This window comes from Coregonus clupeaformis, chromosome 10 (genome assembly GCF_020615455.1).
Source record: "Coregonus clupeaformis isolate EN_2021a chromosome 10, ASM2061545v1, whole genome shotgun sequence".
NCBI classification, from domain to species: domain Eukaryota; kingdom Metazoa; phylum Chordata; class Actinopteri; order Salmoniformes; family Salmonidae; genus Coregonus; species Coregonus clupeaformis.
The window spans coordinates 60,296,262-60,310,364 of NC_059201.1; the positions used below are offsets into that span (position 1 = coordinate 60,296,262).

Genomic DNA, 14,103 nt, shown 5'->3' on the forward strand with positions numbered 1-14,103 from the left:
AGCTGGGTGCACTGATGCTAATGCTTTATTTTGCTTTCCGTGCTTGCTTTTTAAAACGACGGGGTCAGATTCAGCATGGACAGGTACCGGAGTGAGGGATATGAAGCACCTGTCAGAGAAGGTAAAGAAACATGAGAACACCAGGGCACACATGGACAACTCTGTTAGAAAAGTTACAGTGAGTTAGGAAGTCTGAACATTGCAAGTTATCAAATTAAACTTTATTTTTTGACCCAGGGCCTCAATTCCCTCTTTGGCCAATGGGGACAGCGCATCTGATGCAGCAACAGCCCATCATGGAGGATGCTGGGACCAGGAGAACAACGAGGTTGGCTATAGAGTTGGATTGTATTAATTGTCAGTGTTTCCCACCTAATCAGGCCTGGTAGTATGCCAGCCAAAACTAACATGTACCTTGGTAATCATATACTTGGAGTTGGACATGAGCATGTGTCAGTCAGGATCACTTGCATCAAAATAGCTTAATTGCAAATTAAAGCTGATGATGTATCTTTTACAGGTATGTGATACCATCCTGAGTCATGCCAAAGAGAGGTTCTCCTTCACCCAGCACCTCATCAGCGCAACACTATTGCACGGAGAGTTGTTCCCACAACACAGTGTGAAGTTCCCCGATACAGCGCTTGAAACAACCGTGGAGGCGTACCCCATGTTGAACAAGGCCAAGCTCAAAACCAAACTGTCCCTCATCTATGAGAACAGTGAGTTCAAGGCTTGTAGTGGTGCAGTGCCCCTGTACCAGTTCTTCATGGAGAACAACCTTCAGAGCACTTTCACAGAGACTGCCAGCCTCCTCAAGATCCTCATCACCACACCCATGACAACTGCTGAGTCAGAAAGGTGCTTCTCTACACTGAAAAGGATCAAGACCTTCCTGAGAAACAGCATGACACAGGATCGCCTGAACGCTCTGGCCATGCTCTCCATGGAGAAGAAACTTGTCAGGGACATTCCTGACTTTAATCAAAGGGTCATTGAGAGGTTTGCCACTCAGAAGGACAGACGGGCAAAATTCCTGTACAAATAAGATGACAGACACACACACACAGAGCAGCTCTGGCCGCATGTTTCTTTGTATATAGTTGACCTTAGCATAAAAAATCCAGTTATATATGGTACTCTAGAAAGTCTTAATAGTGTCTTTGCTAATATTACTGTATATATGTTGTTTTGTATCAATTAATTGTTGCAGTTCTGGAGCACATTAACAATTAGTCACATTTAGTATGATCATAAAATACTGTATGCTATTCTTCCAGTCAAAGGTTTGAGTTCATCCACTTGATATCCATTTCTATATTATACATCCTTTCATACAGTGTAAGATTTCCTATAAACTTTATAATAATTTCATGTTATTGTCCACTTTCCACTCTGTTCTGACAGCATGCCTGTTGCGTTGCCTGTTTACTACCAATGGTGAAAAGTTCACTTTAAATGCAAATGAAAGGCTTGGGTTTGTGTAATATGTTTTTGTGTAAGAATGCCTCAACTTTTTAATATTGGCATTAAATAATTACTGAATGTTTCACTGAGCACTGCTGTCCTGCAGTTTGTGTTAAAATATATCGCGATGGTTACAGGAAAAAAAGTATGGCACAGCCCCACCGAGAATATTTTTCACCAGCCGCCACTGCTAGAAAGGCAGGAACCTAGGAAGAAACCTAGAGAGGAACCAGGCTCTGAGGAGTGACCAGTCCTCCTCTGGCTGTGCCGGGTGGAGATTATAAGAGTACATGGCCATTTAAGGCCAGATTGTTCTTCAAGATGTTCAAACGTTCATAGATGACCAGCAGGGTCAAATAATAATCACAGTGGTTGTAGAGGGTGCAACAGGTCAGTACCTCAGGATAAATGTCAGTTGGCTTTTCATAGCCGAGCATTCAGAGGTCGAGACAGCAGGTGCGGTAGAGAGAGAGAGAGAGAGAGAGAGTCAAAAACAGCAGGTCCGCGACAAGGTAGCACGTCCGGTGGACAGGTCAGGGTTCCCTAGCCGCAGGCAGAACAGTTGAAACTGGAGCAGCAGCATGACCAGGTGAACTGGGGACAGCAAGGAGTCATCAGGCCAGGTAGTCCTGAGGCAGGTTCCTAGGGCTCAGATCCTCTGGGAGGGGAGGGAGAGAGGGGGGAGAGCGAGAGAATTAGAGGGAGCATACTTAAATTCACACAGAACACCAGATAAGTCCTCTGTAGCTCAGCTGGTAGAGCACGGCGCTTGTAACGCCAAGGTAGTGGGTTCGATCCCCGGGACCACCCATACACAAAAATGTGCACGCATGACTGTAAGTCGCTTTGGATAAAAGCGTCTGCTAAATGCCATATTATATTATTATATTATAAGACAGGAGAATTACACCAGATATAACAGACTGACCCTGTGCCCCCGGCACATAGACTATTTTGATTTTTTATTTACCTAGGCAAGTCAGTTAAGAACAAATTCTTATTTACAATGACGGCCTACACCGGCCAAACCCGGACGATGCTGGGCCAATTGTGTGCCGCCCTATGGGACTCCCAATCACGGCCGGTTGTGATACAGCCTGGAATTGAACCAGGGGGTCTGTAGTGACGCCTCAAGCACTGAGATGCAGTGCCTTAGACCGCTGCGCCACTCGGGAGCCCATTATTATTGCAGCATAGATACTGGAGACTGAGACAGGGTTGGGTCGGGTGACACTGTTGCCCTGTCCGACGATACCCCCGGACAGGGCCAGCCAGGCAGGATATAACCCCCACCCACTTTGCAAGAAACAGCCCCCACACCACTAGAGGGATATCAACAGACCACCAACTTACTACCCTGAGACAATGCTGAGTATAGCCCACGAAGATCTCCTCCACCGCACAAGCCCGAGGGGGGCGTAAAACCGGACAGGAAGATCACGTCTGTGACTCAACTCACTCAAGTGATGCACCCCTCCTAGGGACAGCATGGAAGAGCACTAGTAAGCCAGTGACTCAGCCCCTGTAATAGGGTCAGAGGCAGAGAATCCCAGTGGAGAGAGGGGAGCCGGCCAGGCAGAGACAGTAAGGGCAGTTCGTCGCTCCAGTGCCTTGCCGTTCACCTTCGCACCCCTGGGCCAGACTACAGTCATGGTCAAAAGAGAATGACACAAGTATTGGTCTTCACAAAGTTTGCTGCTTCAGTGTTTTTAGATATTTTTGTCAGATGTTACTATGGTATACTGAAGTATTACAAGCATTCCATAAGTGTCAAAGGCTTTTATTGACAATTACATTAAGTTTATGCAAAGAGTCAATATTTGCAGTGTTGACCCTTCTTTTTCAAGACCTCTGCAATCCGCCCTGGCATGCTGTCAATTAACTTCTGGGCCACATCCTGACTGATGGCAGCCCATTCTTGCATAATAAATGCTTGGAGTTTGTCAGAATTTGTGGGTTTTTGTTTGTCCACCCGCCTCTTGAGGATTGACCACAAATTCTCAATGGGATTAAGGTCTGGGGAGTTTCCTGGCCATGGACCCAAAATGTCGATGTTTTGTTCCCTGAGCCACTTAGTTATCACTTTTGCCTTATGGCAAGATGCTCCATCATGCTGGAAAAGGCATTGTTCGTCACCAAACTGTTCTTGGATGGTTGGGAGAAGTTGCTCTCGGAGGATGTGTTGGTCCCATTCTTTATTCATGACTGTGTTCTTAGGCAGAATTGTGAGTGAGCCCACTCCCTTGGCTGAGAAGCAACCCCACACATTAATGGTCTCAGGATGCTTTACTGTTGGCATGACACAGGACTGATGGTAGCGCTCACCTTGTCTTCTCCGGACAAGCTTTTTTCCGGATGCCCCAAACAATCGGAAAGGGGATTCATCAGAGAAAATGACTTTACCCAAGTCCTCAGCAGTCCAATCCCTGTACCTTTTGCAGAATATAAGTCTGTCCCTGATGTTTTTCCTGGAGAGAAGTGGCTTCCTCACTGCCCTTCTTGACACCAGGCCATCCTCCAAAAGTCTTCGCCTCACTGTGCGTGCAGATGCACTCACACCTGCCTGCTGCCTTTCCTGAGCAAGCTCTGCACTGGTGGTGGTCCGATCCTGCAGCTGAATCAACTTTAGGAGACGGTCCTGGCGATTGCTGGACTTTCTTGGGCGCCCTGAAGCCTTCTTCACAACAATTGAACCTCTCTCCTTGAAGTTCTTGATGATCCGATAAATGGTTGATTTAGGTGCAATCTTACTAGCAGTAATATCCTTGCCTGTGAAGCCCTTTTTGTGCAAAGCAATGATGACGGCACGTGTTTCCTTGCAGGTAACCATGGTTAACAAAGGAAGAACAATGATTTCAAGCACCACCCTCCTTTTAAAGCTTCCAGTCTGTTATTCTAACTCAATCAGCATGACAGAGTGATCTCCAGCCTTGTCCTCGTCAACACTCTCACCTGTGTTAACGAGAGAATCACTGACATGATGTCAGCTGGTCCTTTTGTTGCAGGGCTGAAATGCAGTGGAAATGTTTTTTGGGGATTAAGTTCATTTTCATGGCAAAGAGGGACTTTGCAATTAATTGCAATTCATCTGATCACTCTTCATAACATTCTGGAGTATATGCAAATTGCCATCATAAAAACTGAGGCAGCAGACTTTGTGAAAATTAGTATTTGTGTCATTCTCAAAACTTTTGACCATGACTAACTCAGTCATAGGACCTACTGAAGAGATGAGTCTTCAGTAAAGACTTAAAGGTCGAGACAGAGTCTGCGTCTCTCACATGGATAGGGTGACCATTCCATAAAGATTTTGCTCTATAGGAGAAAGCCCTGCCTCCAGCTGTTTGCTTAGAAATTCTAGGGACAATAAGGAGACCTGCATCTTGTGACTGTAGCGTACGTGTAGGTATGTACGGCAGGACCAAATCGGAGAGATAGGCAGGAGCAAGACCATGTAATGCTTTGTAGGTTAGCAGTATAACCTTGAAATCTATCAGAGATCTAATTAAAATGCAAAATAGTTGATTCTGTTTATTATATGTTATGTATTACATGCAGAGTAATTGCTTGTTTTTGGGTGAGGTATTCAACACAACCACTGAGGTATAATAAAAACGAACACAACACAGTCAGTTCCGTTACTACGGAATCATGGGAGATTGAGTTTCACAGTCCATAACCCACAGCCCGCCACTTTTAAGTCATGAAATAAATAACTCAGTCATTCACTAAAAAGTATTTCCATGTGCGTACAAGATTGATATTATTGATTGTCTTTTTACATAATTAATAACAGCGAACAGCTAGCTAAAAAGGCCCAAAGTTCACTGGCTCCCGGAAGGAACCAAAACGCTAACGTTAGCGTACAGATATGGTTGGCAGGAGACTAATAAATATCACTTCCTGTCTACAAGATGAACGAATACATGTAATTGATTGAAATAAAATAAGAGTTATGCGAGCCGAAATACAGAAAATACTCGATTATTTATCATTTCTTGTCGAATAATTTACCTCGCGTTCTCACTGTAAAATAGCTAGCTACATCCAAATAAGCAGTTATGTTTATTTGTACTAATTGCACAAACTCAGGGTGCATCAAGTTTAAAGGAATTCAGAAGGGGCGTGGCATCAGATGTCTGGCATTATGATTGTGAGCTCGATGGGTCGTCATGAGTTGCCAACCGACACATAAAATCCACAGAAGAAGAAGTAATCATGAGTTTTTGCTATTAGTACATAAAAAAAGATTGTGCTTATTTGTACATAGTTAATGAGAGACTGGGTTGAATCGAATGCTCTGCTCTATATTGTGACGTTTCATTGATAACGACCTATTGGAGAAGCAGTTATGGCCATCTTCTTGTACTGTCTTTGGCAATATGGCGAAACTACCACCTATCCTATCAGAAATTGGAACTATTACCATATTGCTTACACTTGTCAAATCTCCACAAATGTGTAGGTTCTAGGGTTAGATTTGGGATTAGCCCTCTATTTCCGCGCCCAGTCCCAACGCTCTTCCGGGTTTGAACTGAAAGGTCAAGACGCTTGGCAATAAATGTTCAAATACGTCCAAAGTTGCCTAGTCAGAGGAGGATGGAGCCTATAATGAGATTACAGTAGTTTAAGGACAATTTGAGATTTTGTTATCTTGGCTTTACACAAAAATCGAACTAAGTTTTCAGACAACTGTCAAACATTCAGAAACGCTTATCTCTGCTAGAGTTCGCTAGCTAGCTAGCTGGTGAGTGGCTAGTTTAGCAGAAGTGAACTATCTTGAAGAAAACAATGGAGAGCAAGGACAAAGTACAAATGAGGACTCACCCACGCAGGTAATGTCTCAGGACTATCTAAATGGGCTGCAGAAGCGTGTTTCTCTAGTTTGAATATACTGTTAGCCTGATTGTGTTGGGTTGCTACTGGATAAGTAAGCTAGCATGCTAACGTTAGCTAGCTAGCATCATCCAGCAGAGATCCACTATCAAGCTCTAACGCGTTAGCTAGCAACTATCTTAACTTTAACTAAAGCTAGCTAGTTACCTATCACGCATATTTGATAACATTTTCAATGATTTGGCTAATGCTGTTAGCTAGCTACTGCTGTACATAGGCTAGCAAGCATGTTGACAACCACATAGGCCAACATTATTGGACATAACACATGTACTCTGTACAGTACTTTATATAGTTTGAACTACACTTGGGGAGGATACATTATTCATGCAAAATTAGGTTGTGGAACAACATTGTTTGACAATTCCGACAAATGTATATTGGTAACAAATTATGAGGCAGCATTATGATTGACACATTGTTATTAGGAGGCCCCTGCAGTCATACAATGCTTGTATCTCTTCATTGTCATTTCCTCTGTTTTCTCTGACCAAGCATTTACATCACAGGTGTCAGTCATTCCACGGAGGGCTGAGTGTCTGCAGGTTTTCGCTCCTCCCTTGTACTTGATTGATGAATTAAGGTCGTTAATTAGGAAGGAACTCCCCTCACCTGGTTGTCTAGGGCATAATTGAAAGGAAAAAACAAAAACCTGCATACACTAGGCCCTCAATGGAATGAGTTTGACATCCCTGATTTGCGTTGACAATTTAAGAAGTTAATGTCCACTTCAGTATGCTCTTGTCTAGGCCTATTTGTTTTAAAAACCCATGCCTGTCTTTACTGTTCCACTGTATCTTGTGTCCTTATGAAACCTGATTGAGGCCAATACTGACAGCTCCAATGTTGCTTATCAAATTGCATTTACAGGATTCTGTTGTCATAAATAGAATTAATATGACAGTTTCCGATTTTGTGTTGGATCTGTTTGTCATGGAGCCCTGGAGGCTCTGTTTTTAGATCGGTACATTACAGTGCGAGTGAGTTCAGAGAACATTTTACTCCACTGCTAACACTGGCATGTTTTAGGTCCTAAACCTATTTAAAATCAGAGTTGCTTTAAGTAGGACTCACTCACAAGGTTTCCTAAACCCACGTTCCCTTTCCACCCTACAGGCAGTTAAAGAAGCTCAGTGAAGACAGTTTAACCAAGCAGCCAGAAGAAGTCTTCGATGTGCTGGAGAAACTTGGCGAAGGGTGAGTCCTGCATGTGTTTCTATTATGGACAGCTGAAGCTAAAACACCTGGCTATCCCTCTCTGACTTACACTACACTCAAGGAAGAAGAGTGACATAACAGCATGACATAAGTGTCACTCATGCAGTAAGCCCCTCCCTCCGCCTGTCCTAAACACTTCTTCCTCATTTCCTGTTAATCAACTTCCTGCTAGCGTGTCTGAGATTGACATGCTCTCTGGCATTGTGTCATGACTGACAGCTGATGGGTGTATAAGTAAGTTGTGCTGCGCTAGTCACTGTATTGCTCCTTATTGAAATGCCTATTTCAAGCATTTATAAAATGTACTTGCTGTGCTAGAATAAGACTACATTCATTAATCTATTTTTTTTTTTTTTTTTTTTTTTTGTCATTTAGCAGACGCTCTTATCCAGAGCGACTTACAGTTGGTGAATACATTATTTTTTTTTTTTTTTTTATACTAGCCCCCCGTGGGAATCGAACCCACAACCCTGGCGTTGCAAACACCATGCTCTATCAACTGAGCTACATCCCTGCCGGCCATTCCCTCCCCTACCCTGGACGACGCTGGGCCAATTGTGCGCCGCCCATGAGTCTCCCGGTCGCGGCCGGCTGCGACAGAGCCTGGATTCGAACCAGGATCTCTAGTGGCACAGTTAGCACTGCGATGCGGCGCCTTAGACCACTGCGCCACTCAGGAGACAAACTCTCAAACTAACCATGTAGGCCCTATGACCACACAACTTTCTCACTGTGAACCCAAGGCATGTCACGAGTCGACTCATTGAGTAGTAGCCAAGGTACCTTTATTTTTTTCCACACCTGTTTTTTATGCAGGTCCTATGGCAGCGTCTTTAAGGCCAACTACAAAGAGACGGGGGAGATTGTGGCCATCAAACAGGTCCCTGTGGAGTCCGACCTGCAGGAGATCATCAAAGAGATCTCCATCATGCAGCAGTGTAACAGGTGAGGCCCCCTCCCCTCGACCTCCTCTGGTTGCCTGACTTGCCTCTGTGTCGCCAGATTAAATCATCTCTTGCTATGTTTGTAACATTATTTGTGACCTGAAGAAGGTTAGAAAACATGGTTTTTGCATTCTAAACGTATGATTAGTCTGATATAGACAACAAGGTACCAGAAGTAGGCTAAATGCTCATAAGGCTCTTTTGCATCCTCAGTCCCCATGTTGTGAAGTACTATGGCAGTTATTTTAAGAACAGCGACCTGTGGATTGTAATGGAGTACTGCGGAGCTGGCTCGGTCTCTGACATAATTCGTCTACGCAACAAAACGGTAACATGCTACATGAAACACGTTAAATCTGACTGAATATTAAGGGTGATAGATGCTGTGTGTGTGTAACAACGCCTTCGTACCCTAAACTTGTAATGGGATATTTTGAAATGTTTATCAGAATGTGGCAATTATTTATGCAGATTTAAAGTAAACATTACAAAAATGTATTAACTGTTTTGTATACATTTCTGCTTGCTGTACATTTCAATATGGTTGTTTTGTGCAATCAGTGGTGGAAATAAGTAAAATTGTCTCACACTAGCTAGGTTTCCATTCAATTGGTGAAAGATTTTCATGCGAGTATTCTAAAATCCACATGAAGAAAATTAGCGCATTTCCCCACCAGGGGTGTTTCCACCAAACAGACTTGTTGCAAATAAAAAGCAGTGCATGACAACGCCATATCTCGCATAATACATTTTACTGACCCAGAAACATCCCATCATGTCGAACGAACAAATGATCTGTCGGCATTTATACATTGTACCGAAACTTCCTGTTTCCATCACAGCTGTCGTGATTTGTATTTTTTAATAAGCTATGACTTTACTCGCATAAAAACTGTGGATGGAAACGTGGTTAGTGTCTCTTCCCTCACGTGTCTTGTAGCTAACAGAGGATGAGATCGCCACCATAGTGCAGTCCACTTTGAAGGGACTGGAGTACCTGCATTTTATGAGGAAGATCCACAGAGACATCAAGGCAGGGAACATCCTGCTCAATGCAGAGGGCCAGGCCAAGCTGGCTGACTTTGGGGTAGCGGGACAGCTGACGGTAAGGGATTCACCAGCTAACGGCTGGTGCAGATCATTGAGTCATAAGTTAATGAGATGAGACTGTTTTAGATGAACGTTTGATCTAGAACAGGGGTGTCAAGCTCAATTCCTGGAGGGCTTAGTGTCTTTGGGTTTTTGCTCCTCCCTTGTACTTGTTTGATAAATTAAGATCAGTTAGGAACTCCCCTCACCTGGTTGGCTAGGTCTTAATTGGACATGAATTGAAAGGAAATAACAAAAACCAGCTGACATGGTCCTTCAAGAATTATGTTAGACACCTCTGATCTAGGATGTTGATTTAACTCCTTGGTTTGATTGATCTGAACTATCTAATAATACCTGCCACATTGACTGTTGGTGTCCCCTAAAATTCACTATGTCAAATCTTGGGGAGAGGTTTAGAAACAAGACCGATCCGCCCAACCATTGAAAATAGTTGTACATTTATTTGACATCTTGCACGTGCTGAAAACTGTCTTATCTAGTAGTCTCATCAGCTGATCCCTTTTTGATCTGTACTGGACCCAGCCAAGCGATGCTACTCTTCAACCAACTTTTTTTATATACCTTCAAAATATCAGTTTCGCCATCTGGGCTGTACTGTGTAGTCCTTTTTTCTCCGTCATTTTTAGCAGACGCTCTTATCCAGAGCGACTTACAGTTAGTGAGTGCATACATTATTTTTTTATTTTTCATACTGGCCCCCCGTGGGAATCGAACCCACAACCCTGGCGTTGCAAACGCCATGCTCTACCAACTGAGCTACATTCCCTCCCCTACCCTGGACGACGCTGGGCCAATTGTGCGCCGCCCCATGGGTCTCCCGGTCGCGGCCGGCCATGACTTAACATCCTGCATTTGAGTTAATATAGCTAAGTTGTTTGTGAGCAATCCACGACTAACCAGGACATCATAAAGTTTTCTATATATCATGTACAGATGTCATTCATATGTCATGTCTACTACTTGTCTGTTCCTCAGGATACCATGGCCAAGCGGAACACAGTGATTGGCACTCCTTTCTGGATGGCCCCCGAGGTGATACAAGAGATTGGGTATAATTGTGTGGCAGACATCTGGTCCCTGGGCATCACAGCCATAGAGATGGCAGAGGGAAAGCCTCCCTACGCAGACATCCACCCTATGAGGGTGAGCCTGTTTTTAATGTGTACAGATCTGGTTTTGTTATTGACGGAACTTGTCAAAGACTTCTCAGGCTTGAACCCCTCTAAAACCATTCTGAATGCACTGGCAAAAACAGAGAGAACTTGAAATGTGTGATTTTTGTGTTGTTAAATTGTCCCAGTATGTGACTTTGTCTATTCTGTCATGCTATGTTGCTGTGTCATAGGCCATATTTATGATTCCTACCAATCCTCCACCGACTTTCCGAAACCCAGACTTGTGGTCGGAGCTCTTCCGAGACTTTGTCATCCAGTGCCTGGTGAAGAACCCAGAGAACAGAGCCACTGCCACACAGCTTCTACAGGTAAAACAACCTATCTCACTGACACTGTCTGCTTCCCAAAAGTAGTGCACAATCTAGGGAATAGGGTGTCATATGGTGCGCAGGCACTGTCCCCATACCAAAACGACCTTATTCAGCCTAATACTTCTGTTTCCCTCAGTCCCTGTCTTTATCTCTCCCACTCAATCTCTTCCTCTTTTTTATCTCTTTCTGTTAATTTTCTCTTTCCTTCCATAATTTCTCTCTGGATGACATTTTCCTCTTGCAAAGAAACACGTTGCATGAGCAAACTAACTGTAATATTTTAGATGGGATTGCACATTATCCGAGGCCACTCATAGGGCTCTAATTTCGGCTGGCTCGAAGGAGTTGCAAGTGTCAAACGCACGATAGTTTGCAATTTCGTATTCTTAACTTTTACCATGTAAAAAACGGGTTTGACAATTTACCTGTCTAACATCCGCTCGCTTGCGCTGAGGTGGGAGGGGTGGAAACATTTGAGGTGTGTCCTTAAAAACAAGCGCAAAAGTGACCGTTTCATGCAGCGCTAATGGGACGTTTTAATACCCATAAAAAGCAGGTCTTGACTAAACTGTCTTCCTATAATGCCATATCAAAGGCGATGCAATTTTTGTATATCTGCCTCTCACATAGGCAATAATACAATTGACAGGTGTTTTGTTTAGATGTGCAAATGTTATGCATAAGGACATTTAGGCCTACTTGTGCACACAGTGCCATGGAATGAGAGAAGCGATGATATGCTTCTGACCCCATCCTATTTAGAAATATCCTTGTTTAAAAAAAATAGATGCTTTTTTTCAGTTTCATATCAAGCCCTCCATAGGCTACCCTAGGCCTAGGCTACTAAGGCTGGTTCAACAGCAAAGCGTTGTCTTTCTTTATCCTGGCCTTGCAAAGTAGCCAATCCATAAAAGGTGTTTAAATGGTCTATTTGTCAGAGTGCCTTGAATTGAAAATATACTGCACATCCTAAAACACACACACAAATATGCCTACCTGCATACTATATTTCAATTGTTCAAGTGTAGGGCTGTGGCGGTCATGTACATTTCTCAGCCGGTGATTGTCAAGCAATTAACTGCCGGTCTCACGGTAATTGACCGTTAATTAACAAACACATTTAGCATCTCCTGGAACATCTACATTTTGGAAGTCCAATAAATCCATTATTTATTTTAGACAGGTCTAAAGAAACATGATATGAAGAAAATGTAGTCTATTTGAGAAGAACAGCGCACTCTGCATTGTCCTTATGTTAGGCCCTGATCTGGCTGTGCCATATGGCTGTGGGCTACACTAGTTCATTTAGCAGACAAGATTTGCTTAGAATTCCATGGCATTATTTTATAGTATGAAGAATACAATTGAACAAAGCTGAATAAAATAGAAAGGATATTTTCTCGAAATGAGTTGATGGAAACCGGTCCTCCTATATGCTTAATTTAGAATGATTTATGCAACTTTAGTTGTGATACAAACATTGGGCTATATGTTTTGATTTATAATATATTCGAAGGCTACATTATGCGACTCTAATGACGATTTGAAAAAAGTAGCGTGAAAGGCATGAGCTCTGCTTTGTTATTTGCGCAGGCTGCACACACTTCATCAGTCTCTCATTCACAATTTGACAAGCACTTGATAATGCCTCGAATTACCCCGCTGCATCCCCTTTGTGTGGCCGTAATGCCCCCCACAAAAAAAATCCATGCCTTCTTTGGCCGTTGTGCCCTTGGGCTGAATATAATAATAATTCCCTTCTCCCGGCTGCGTGCTCCGAAGCACCTCTCACTCACATGGCTCGCTCAGATAGCTCAATTTTTATTAGCCAATGCCCGTCATATGATTGGGTCTTTCTCACAGGCTACAAGTGAAGACTGACACATCGGGGATGCAACTGCACGTGTCCTTATCCAGTTCCGAGGCGCATATCTATGCAATGAGGCTGAGGTAAAAGATCAGAACGTTTAGCTTAAAATGTTGATAAACTATTAGGCTATTTCTTCACATAAGCACAGCAATGCGCACACTGCAGTAGGCTATCAGCGCAAATGCGATTATGCATGTAATGCTTTTATTATATAGGTGCATTTCTATGGTAAAAATGATCTTCCCTAAACTTGAAACTCATGCGCTGCGTATGTATGCCTTTTAGGCTCTACACCCGTTGTAAAGCGGATTAATGTGCTTAATTTTAAGAAGTTATTTGGTTGGGATACAAACCTTATCAAAACATATAGGCCTATGGGCTTGGCTACATGAAAAAGTCAACAACAAAAACAAGGCATGCGCTGTTTCCTGCCTTACACACAAGCTGGCCATCATTCACAAGTGATAGGCTAATATTGTCCCCCATCACACTATTCTTGATTTACTCTTGTCTTTATATATACTAAATAATATAGGTGTGAAGTTTGTTTTGATTCAGAGTGGACCATTATCATGCACCTGTCTCGAAACGAGGGCAGGGGAAAAAAATTTCATCTATGCACTTAAATAGAGAATGGAGGACGCTTTTCTCGTGGTTCATTTTCTTTCTGGATGTTTTTTTTAATGTAGCTTTTTCTCGTTACTGGAGCCTATGCTATTTAATAAACTTGAGTATCAATCCACAATGGACCAGGAAGAGAATATTCTGTGCACCCAGACAAATTGGAGTTGATGTCAACTCAAAGACTGTCAATAACCTACAGAAGGCATGCAGTATTAAGCTCATTATTCAGACTGTGAAAATAGCAAACACATTTCTGACCCCCCTCCCCCGGATCTATAGCGCTACCGCCAGTGCTTAGATCTACCATTGGTTAGGCTTGTTAACCTTTTACTGCAGTGGACTAAATCAGGGTCACACAGAGTGATTCTTGATAATCTTAAACAAATCTACTTTGAAACAAAAGTATACACCTCACACATATGGTTATGGGCTGTACCATGTCAGATATAGAGTTGAAATGTATTCAATGTTGAGTTTGCATCCCA

General features: G+C 43.0%; 1 protein-coding gene across 1 annotated transcript in view; it reads left to right on the forward strand.

Annotated features, from left to right (window-relative positions):
* Positions 1 to 5,617: 5,617 nt before the first annotated feature.
* Positions 5,618 to 14,103, forward strand: part of LOC121575626 (serine/threonine-protein kinase 4-like) — a 36,089-nt gene continuing 27,603 nt past the window's right edge. Inside the window, exons 1-7 of the mRNA XM_045223105.1 lie at positions 5,618 to 6,302; positions 7,480 to 7,560; positions 8,398 to 8,526; positions 8,739 to 8,853; positions 9,466 to 9,630; positions 10,614 to 10,781; positions 10,984 to 11,121. Of these exons, the coding sequence (XP_045079040.1) occupies positions 6,259 to 6,302; positions 7,480 to 7,560; positions 8,398 to 8,526; positions 8,739 to 8,853; positions 9,466 to 9,630; positions 10,614 to 10,781; positions 10,984 to 11,121 (840 nt within the window). The 5' untranslated portion in view covers positions 5,618 to 6,258. The remainder of the gene's footprint in view (positions 6,303 to 7,479; positions 7,561 to 8,397; positions 8,527 to 8,738; positions 8,854 to 9,465; positions 9,631 to 10,613; positions 10,782 to 10,983; positions 11,122 to 14,103) is intronic.